Source organism: Octopus bimaculoides, chromosome 1 (assembly GCF_001194135.2).
Source record: "Octopus bimaculoides isolate UCB-OBI-ISO-001 chromosome 1, ASM119413v2, whole genome shotgun sequence".
Taxonomy (NCBI): domain Eukaryota; kingdom Metazoa; phylum Mollusca; class Cephalopoda; order Octopoda; family Octopodidae; genus Octopus; species Octopus bimaculoides.
In genome coordinates, this window is record NC_068981.1 from 184,470,235 (window position 1) to 184,480,231 (window position 9,997).

Sequence of the window (9,997 nt, forward strand, 5' to 3'; positions counted from 1 at the left end):
GTTTGTTTGCAGTCTTTATTGCACCTGAACATCTGCCACAAACAAAAACTAACTTGCTAGTTAACCTGCCTTTGATGTTGCTGCACCTCTTATGTGTCCATAGCTTGCACCGGGTACATCTTATAGAGTTACTACCTACTCCTTTTCTACATACTGAGCAGGGCCATCTACCTGAAGGGGTTTGTGTTTTATCTACCTTCCTACTTATTAGGATTTTGGTTTTAGCTAGGTTGACTCTAAGGCCCTTCAATTCTAGACCTTGCTTCCACACCTGAAACTTCTCCTCTAGTTCTGATAGTGACTCCGCAATTAGGGCAAGGTCATCAGCATAGAGGAGCTCCCAGGGGCAACCTGTCTTGAACTCCTCTGTGATTGCCTGGATGTAGAAGAGAATTTTCTTACAGCTGTCTTCAAACAATCTAACATCAAGAAATTAAAATAAATGGCTACTTACTTCTGTCCATGGAATATTTTGGTCTCCTCTGAATAAGGAACTGGTTAGTTCCACAGACAAACGTTTCCTGAAATCATGTGGTTTATCTTCAGACATTCGGAAAAGAACAGCAGCAGCATATGTGGCTGAAGAACAAACAAAAAAAGAAAACAAAACAAAATCAGCCCCTGGTCTTAGATTTAGGATAGATTAATGCTGACTTGTGGCACTTTCTGATAACCATACCCTTATAGAATTAAGAATGAAGTACTGTTGCTGTCTTTACACACTGTGCTATTTGGGTTTTAAGTGTACCCCTGGTCAGTTGGTGATCCCTAACCCCATATAAATTTCTATTGCATAATTTGTTCCTTCACACATACACACAGATGCTGTGTTGGAGCAGCTGTAGTCTATTGAACTGAATATAGCAAATATTTCTAGCAGACAAATGGTGGGATAAAATGCTACGGTGAAGCTAACAGGTGGGATTTTAACTGTCATTTATCTATAAAAATAATTACTGCTCAGCACATTAACCATTTGTTCCACGCTTACAGACCTTGATAATAATATCACAATAAACTATGTTAAGGTTAACTATAATAATGATAGTCTCAAATTTTGGTTTGAGGCCAGTAATTTTGAAGAGTGAGAGTTTGTTGTTTAATAGTATATTTTATGATTTAAATTAGCAGGTTTCCAAAACATATAAGGACTGAAGTTTAAGCTTCACATTGTATATTTGGAAGGATTAATAAAATTTGATGATTATTTATCGTTAGTCATGACCATGTAATATCTTGTAAGAGGGCAAATCAATTTTACAAATGTGCTGGTGCCATGTAAAAAGCACCCATGCTGTTGCCTGGCACTACATAAAAAGCACCCATGCCATTGCCCAGCACCACATAAAAAGTACCTGTGCTGGCGTCATGTAGAGAGCACCCAGTACACCACTCTTAATTGATGATGATGATGCTGTTTCTTTAGTGCAGCATAATAAGTTAGCCTGTTAGTTAGGTATTCGTCATTGTCATTTACCATCCATTTGGTAAGCTGCACCAAGGCACCAAGTTCCAATCTGATTTGGCATGGTTTCTACAGCGGGATGCCCTTCCTAACACTAACCATTTAAGAGTGTAGTGGACGCTTTTTACGTGCCACTGGCATGGGTGCCAGTTATGAAACACTGGCATCAGCCGCGACAATGATCTCGCCACTATTTTGTTAAAAAAAAAAAAGTCTCTTACCAACTCCTTCATTCCTGGAGTGTAAAAGCTCGGTGAGAGGCGCTGTCGCACCTTCTTGTTCTATCATTTCGGCTCCCTCTTTGTCAGCAGCCAATTCACAAAGGACACCAGCAGCAACCCGTTGTATATTTTCAATCTGGGAATAGAGTAACTGAAAAGAAAAGACACCCAGATTTAGTTCTTAACCCTAGCAATGAAACAGTGACAACAAAAAACAACAAAATTATCTATACCTCTTAATATCATCATCATCATCATTTAACATCCGTTGTCCATGCTGGCATGGGTTGGCCAGTTTGACTGGGCTGGCACGCTGGAAGGCTGCACCAGACTCCAGTCTGATTTGGCATGGTTTTCTACGGCTGGATGCCCTTCCTAATGAGTGTAATGGGTGCCATTTGTGTGACACTGGGGTGTGTTTATGTGCCAATTTGCATGACACCAGTATCTGCTACGACTGCGATTTTGTTCGGCTCGATGGGTCTTCTTCTCAAACACAATGTAATGCCAAAGGTCTTGGTCATTGCCTCCATCAGGTCTAACACTCGAAAGGAACTCGGCCACTTCGTCTCTGTGAGGCCCAACATTCAAAAGGAACTCAGCCACTTTGCCTCCATGAGTCCCATAGAACAAAATCATCACTGTACAGTCCCTTTTCGAGATCCCCTGTATTGAGTCTAGTCAGTTCAGGTGGTTTCTTTTTTTCATTAAAAAAATTTATTGTAAAGCATGAAGCAATTCTCTCTTATCCTCTAGTGTAGGTGCCATGATACAATGCCCCAGTGCTCTCTGTTAAGTGAGGTAAAAAGGCCCCTTTAAAAGTTTTGTTGAAGTTATTGAACAATTTTCCTAGTGCTGGTGCCATGAAAAAATACCCTAAGTACACTCTATAAAGTAGATGGTGTTAGGAAGGGCATCCAGCCATAAGAACCAAAAACGAAATTTGTAAGATAAATTCCTCTGGCTTATCAAGAAGTGCAGTAATGACCACTCATTACATGACAGCATGGAAAGCAGATGTAAAACTTTGATGATGATGATATCTAATTAGAGTAAATACATCAGTTCAATCTATAACAAATCATTTAGCAAACATAGCTGGAGAGACAAATGTAAGTCAATATTACCTGTACAAACAGTGGAATACAATTCAAGCTGCGAATAACGGCTCTGTTATGTGCTTCTCTGGCAAGTATGTGAAGTGCGCCCACGGTACCTTCAACAATTTCCTCCATTCTAACACCATCAACATAATTGGAACTTTGGCCATTTGAGCTGATAGAAGCTCTCTGCAAAACAAAAAGCATCCATGAGAAATTAAAGAATACATTTAACCTTCTAATACATTAGGAAACATTTCCAGACAACAGGCATATAATTACGAGCAAATAAAAATAATTATGAAACTATGTATAACTTGGAGTGCAATTACATAAGTATTTGGAAACTAGCAAATGTCAACAGAAAGTTGATTTAATTTGTGAAAAACAAAATTTTCTTTTTCTTTTAACAGATTAGTAAAACAGTTTTTTTAATGTTTGTAGATGTTAGAAGCATTATTTAATTTTAGAAAATTAAGTCATTTATCATTAAAGCAAAATTAAATAATTTAAAAACCAAAATGAAATAACTGGAGAACTGCTACGTACCCTTTGGGTATCCTGATGTGCTCTGATCATAAGTTGGGCAATTCTGGGAAGGGCTCCATGTTCTCTAAGGGGTGCGTGGTTAGCAGGGCATAAAGCAAGGTTGCGAATCAGTCCTACCACAGCTTTGATAAGTGGCCAACGGCTTGGTGGGTGAAGTAATTTGACTAGAACAGGGAGGCCATAGTGCAGGCGGACAGCATTCTGTGCCATCTCAGCCTCGGGGTGTCTACTGGTCAAGTGACGTAGAGCACACACCTACAAATCAAAGAACAAGAGGAAGTTACATCAAACTGAATACATCATAATTAACCCCTTTGTTATTAACCTGCCTGAAACTGTCCTTGGTTTCATGATACAAGCTTCCTGTTTTAAAGACTAAATCAGAGGTTCTCAACTGGGGTCCAGCAAGATTTTATAGCTAAAATTTATGTGCAATAAACTGGCCCTGCTTCTACAACACAAATTATTTAAATTTTTTAAATACAATTCCTTATGATATTTAATTATAGAAATTTAATGGGATTTTTTAAAACATTGAATAGCTATGAGGGTCCAACTGAGTAAAACAGGAATCGAAGGGGTCCATAGGTAAAAATTGGCTGAGGACCCCTGGGCTAAATTAAAACCCCTCCAACAAATTTTCATGTTAATTTATGTTCCAAACACTAGCTTAATAACGACAAAGTTAATTTAATAAATCCTTTGTAATTTTCAGAATTAGTATATCTCAACAGAAATATAGTAAAAGGGTCAAACAGTAATTTAAAATCAAATCAAACATAAATAGTGACAGGGATAGAAATAAGAAAGAAGGAAACATAGTCAACTCACCGCAGGTTCAGTAATATCTTCTTTATCCCCAGCCTGCATTATGGTACGGACAAGTGCTTCAATCCCACCAACCTGACACACAGTAACTTTGTTGCGTTGATTATTGCAAGTAAGATTCGATAGAATACCAGCTGCACAGGAGACCACATTGAAATCATTTGATGATAACAGCTGGACGAGCATTTGTAATAAACCTTCCATTCCTTCCTGCAACCGACAAAGACAATAAACTTACAGTGGAGGAGGAAAATAAAAATACAGAATGAGCAAAAACACTGGTTTACAAAGGAAGAGTATCAAATACATTTACAGGTCCTGCTCCTTCAGTTTACTCATGTTTAAACTTCTTATCTCCTTGCTGAAAAGTGTCCATCCTGTCTTTTATTCTCCCCCCTCATTCAAGAGAGGCCCTTCAGTCATGCAACACCCTGTTTTTTATTCTCCCCCCTCATTCAAGAGAGGCCTTTCAGTCTTGCAACAATCTGTCTGTTATTCTTCTCTTCATTCAAGATGTGGTCCCCTGACTTGTTGGGTCTTATCAAAAAGTTCGATCAATGCGAGCATAGAAAGCAGGGCTGTGGAGTCGGAAACTATTAAGGGGTAGCTGGAGTCAGTAAAACTGTATTGACTCTGACTCACAATATCTTTATTCTTTAATATAAACCAGTTATATCATATAGGCCTACTCAAAGTACGAGCGTATGCACATGCTTTACGAGATATGTAGACCACAATCACTTTATTACATAAAGAGGAGTTGGAGTCAGAGATGCCAATAGTAGAGGAGCTTTTTGTTTCGACTCCACAGCCCTGATAGAAAGTGGATATAAAATGATGATGACCAATCTTTAATCTGAACATCTAGTTTGGACATGTTTTACATTACAGTAAAAATAGGATCGTTTGTGATTGGTTTCCAATGAACCAATCACTGGTTTAATGCATTTATGTTTCAGGATATCACTGGTTTTTAGTCAAAGTTATTTCCTATAAAAGTACACACCAACACCAATATGGACATTATTTTTACAATAACTTTCCAATGCTACATAGGGTGGACAGGTCAAAGCATTTTGTCACTCAATGTGTTCATTTAACATCTTGAATACACAGCAACTGTGAAACCCAGACTTCTTTGTTGTGTGTGCTAGTTTTTTTTTTGTGTGTGTCTCTTCTTTTATGCTGAATGTCTTTCTTCAAACTAACAACTTTACAGTATGGACAGGATGTATTTTATGAAAGGTTTAATGGTCCTTGAAATATGCAGAGAGGGAGAGAGAGGAGGAGGGAGGCGAGATGTTTCATTCAATGAATTATCAGCTCAGCCATTTAAATCCTCTGTAATGATTTGAATATTTATGAAACCATTCAAGTGAGATAACACAAGCTGGTTCTCTTAATTAAAAAAACTTCTGAATTTTAATCAATCAATCATCATCATCATCGTTTAACGTCTGCTTTCCATGCTAGCATGGGTTTGACGGTTTGACAGAGGAATGGTGGGCCAGGTGGCTACACCAGGCTCCAATCTGATTTGGCAGAGTTTCTACAGCTGGATGCCCTTCCTAACGCCAACCACTCCGAGAGTGCAATGTATCAAATTATTTATTGCATTAATGTATATCTATATCTTGATTTTAGTTTAGATACATCTTGTTTCTGTATGTCATATGGTGAGTAAAAAGGGCTGGCAACAAGAAGGGCATTTGGCCCTAGGAAACTAGCTCAACCCATGCCAACATAGAAAAGAAGATTGACGATGATGAAGCTGTCCATATTGAAGAATGCAAAAACTTATTGATTTTAAGTTTATACCAATCATTTAATGTCTGTTTTCAATGCCAGAATGAAGCAGATGATTTGATAGGAGCTGACAAGCTGGAGAGCTGCACCAGTTTCCAAATGTTTGTTTTAGCATAGTTTCTATGGCTGGATGCCCTTCCTACCACCAACCACTTTACAATGTGTACTGGTGCTCTTTTAGGTAGCACTAGTAGTACAGGTGCTTTTTATATGTCACCAGCATAGGAACTGAAAATGAATAGGGGTAGAGACAAAGAACAGGGAAGGAATTTGCAGCTGGCAGAATTTTGTTAGCATGTTGGATAAAACGCTTAGTGGCGTTTCCTTTCACTCTTTATGTTTTGAGTTCAATTTTGCTTGTCATCCCCATCAGAGTCAATAAAACAAAAGTACTGCTCAAGTACTGGGGGTTGATGTAATCGATTTGTCCCATCCTCTCAAAAATCGCTGGCCTTGAACCTTGCAATGGATTGGCATCCCATTCAGGGGGACTGTTGTGATCATCATCGTCGTTTAACATCCGTTTTCCATGCTGGCATGGGTTGGACAGTTTGACAAAAAACTGGTAAGTTGGGGAGCTGCACCGGATTCCAATCAATGTGTTTTGGCAAGGTTTCTACACCTGGATGCCCTTCCTAACGTCAACCACTCCAAGAGTGTAGTGGATGCTTTTTATGCGTCACCAGCACGGGTGCCAGTTACGAAATACCAGCATTGGTCATGACTGCAATCTCACTTATACGCCATGGAAACCAGTTGCCTGGTTTCCATGGATTATAAGAAAAGAAAGCTCAAGAAAAAAAAGCAAAAGAAAACAAAAACCAAGAATGTATTAGTTACATAGGACATTATAGAAGGTGCTTCTGTTACACAAATCCCCAAATTTACAGGGAGGGAATAGTTGATTATGTCAGCCCCAGTACTTGACTGGGACTTTATTAACCCTAGAGGAAGAGAAATTAAAGTTGATCCTTGAGGGGTTTGAACTTAGAATATAAATAGCCAAAACAAACACTGCAAAGTATTTTGCCTGATTGCTCTATTGATTCTGCCAATGTCTGAAATATTGTCGACTGAATAATTACAACAGATATAAAATATTGTACATACCACACGCGTAGCAGCATCTGATAAATTTCTCAGGGTCCAGAGGCAGTTATGGACAACACGAGGGCTTTCATGTGCTAAATTATCAGCCAAAGCGGACATTCCTCCTGTAATGATTAAAACAACAGCAACAATGTAAATATTGGTTTCAGATGTTGACACAAGGCCAGTAATTTCAGGAGAAGAGTTAAGTCAATCAAATCGACTCCTGTGCTCATCAGGTACTTATTTTTTTTAACCCTGAAAGGATGGAAGGCTATGTTGACCTCGGCAGAGTTTGAGTTCAGAATGTCAATTCAGAAAAAATGCTATCAAGCATTTTGTCCAGTATGGTAACAATTCTACCAGCTCAACGCCTTAATAACATGAATTTTAACAGTGTTATTGATTGGTCATTGATCATCGACAACAAAAACTCACATTGACTGTGGTCAGAGACAGATTTAGTACTTGAACTATATCGATGTGTTTACTAAATATTGTACTAAGAAGTAGTAGTAATGGCAGCAGTAGTAGTATAATAAATGTAAACCTACATTGTCTTTTCTGCTTCTTTAATCTGAAGGCATTATTAAGATTTAACAAATTATCAAGTGCATAGACAGACCTTAGGACTTAAAATATCTTGCATGCATATTGTTTTCAATCCAGCATTGATCATGCCTCTTTCCACGTTCACCATTCACCTACTTACTCTTTTACTCTTTTACTTGTTTCAGTCATTTGACTGCGGCCATGCTGGAGCACCGCCTTTAGTCGAGCAAATCGACCCCAGGACTTATTCTTTGGATGCCTAGTACTTATTCTATCAGTCTCTTTTGCTGAACCGCTAAGTTACGGGGACATAAACACACCACCATCGGTTGTCAAGCGATGTTGGGGGGACAAACACATACACACATATATATACATATACATATATACAACGGGCTTCTTCCAGTTTCCGTCTACCAAATCCACTCACAAGGCTTTGGTCGGCCCGAGGCTACAGTAGAAGACACTTGCCCAAGGTGCCACGCAGTGGGACTGAACCCGGAACCATGTGGTTGGTAAGCAAGCTACTTACTGTTTAGAAAAACCACATATCTGTTGTGACCTGCTTATATGGTGGACCGCAAGCAAATGACACTGCCCATGAAGCAATTGTTTACAACCACTAAACACTGCAGAATAAAATATATAAACTCATTCAAACAAACATACATATATATATATATATATATATATACACACATAATGGGCTTCTTTCAGTTTCTGTCAACCAAATCCACTCAAAAGCCTAGGGTTGTAGCAGAAGACACTTGCTTAAGCTGTCACATAGTGGGACCAAACCCAAAACTGCTTGGTTGGGAAGGAATTTCTTAACCACGAAGCCATGTTTGACTATATTTGTGGTTGGATATTTAAATAAATAAATAAATTATTATATATATAATCACCATCATCATCATTTAACGTCTGTTGTCTTGGTATGGGTTGGACGGTTTGACTTGGCTGGCATGCTGGAAGGCTGCAACAGACTCCAGTCTGATTTGGCATGGTTTTCTACGGCTGGGAATCCTTCCTAATGCCAACCACTCAGAGTGTAATGGGTGCTTGTATGTGCCTCTGGTACGGGTGCCATTTGCATGACACTGGGGTGTGTTTACATGCCAATTTGCATGATAAAAAAGGGAGACCAACACCAAAAGAGACAAACATGGCAGTGTGGTTTCAAGTTCAGTCCCACTGTGTGGTAGCTTGGGCAAGTGTCTTCTACTTTAACCCCAGGCTGATCAATGTCTTGATAGTGAATTTGTTCGATGGAAATTGTGTGGAAGCCTGTCCTATATATATATATGTCTGTTTACGTCCCTGTAACTTGATGGTTCAGCAGAAAGAGACCAATAGAAAAAGTCCCAGACTTATACAAAAAAGTCCAATCAGAAATTTAGTGATGAAAATTCAAACAAAACACTTTACTTACCCGCTTCAACTATTCCAGGTTTATTGCTGGAACAAACGGATAAAACTTTAAGTACTCTGGAAGTAGTCCACAGCAGTTTTTCATATGTGTATGACCTCATAATACGAACTAGTTCAACAGGACCACCACTGGCCAATATAATCAACTGCAATTAAATAGAATTGAGATTCGTTAAGAAAGTGAAATATAAGAAAATTGTAAAGAAAAATGCACCAATCATGAATAGGAATTAGAGTATTTTGTTGATTATTTTACAGAATTTCCAAATCTAAACTCAACTCACTTTACTCTCTTGATTTCCATAAGCCAAAATTTGCAGACAGTCTGTGGTAATAGCAAGAAATTTTACGTTATTTCTTTGCAGCAGAGCCACCATTTTCTGTAACCCCCCAGCCAATCGTACAGCCATCTTGGAACCTTCTTGATGAAGCAGCAGATTATGTAGTGTGGTGATTGCATAAAACAATACAGTTTCCACTGGGGAGCTGTGCAGGAGACAAGAAAAGGAAATGAAAAAAAAGACTCTCTCTGACAATTTTCAAGTTTTCACCAATTCAATATTTACATACAATTTTTCTCATTATACTGCATTTGATGGAATATAAAATACATTTTTTCCACAAAAAAGTGTCTTGTAAAATACTCCTAGGGAATATGTGTATCCCGGGTAAAATGGCTGGTACTAAGAAATGTCTCTCTCCAGCCATAGAAACCATGCCAAAGTTGACACTGGAGCCTGGGGTAGCCCTCTGGCTTGTCAGCTCCTATCAAACTGTCCAACCCATGCCAACATGGAAAGGGACATTTCCATTAAATGATGATTTTGTCAGCTTTTGATAATCTGTCCAAGTATTTTAAGACATATATATATATATATATATATATACATATATATATTGCCACCATTATCTTTTCCTTGCATAAGCTGAGTAGGTCCTATCTATGTTGATTATAT

General features: G+C 38.5%; 1 protein-coding gene across 6 annotated transcripts in view; it reads right to left on the reverse strand.

The window, feature by feature from the left end:
* Positions 1–9,997, reverse strand: part of LOC106873176 (catenin beta) — an 81,790-nt gene that overhangs the window by 6,304 nt on the left and 65,489 nt on the right. For all 6 annotated transcript variants that reach the window (XM_052973244.1, XM_014920407.2, XM_014920409.2 and 3 more), the window contains exons 7-14: positions 9,326–9,527; positions 9,043–9,187; positions 7,080–7,183; positions 4,167–4,373; positions 3,336–3,590; positions 2,814–2,975; positions 1,687–1,837; positions 455–579 (exon numbers count right to left, since the gene is read on the reverse strand). In XM_052973244.1, coding sequence (XP_052829204.1) covers positions 455–579; positions 1,687–1,837; positions 2,814–2,975; positions 3,336–3,590; positions 4,167–4,373; positions 7,080–7,183; positions 9,043–9,187; positions 9,326–9,527 — 1,351 coding nt within the window. The remainder of the gene's footprint in view (positions 1–454; positions 580–1,686; positions 1,838–2,813; positions 2,976–3,335; positions 3,591–4,166; positions 4,374–7,079; positions 7,184–9,042; positions 9,188–9,325; positions 9,528–9,997) is intronic.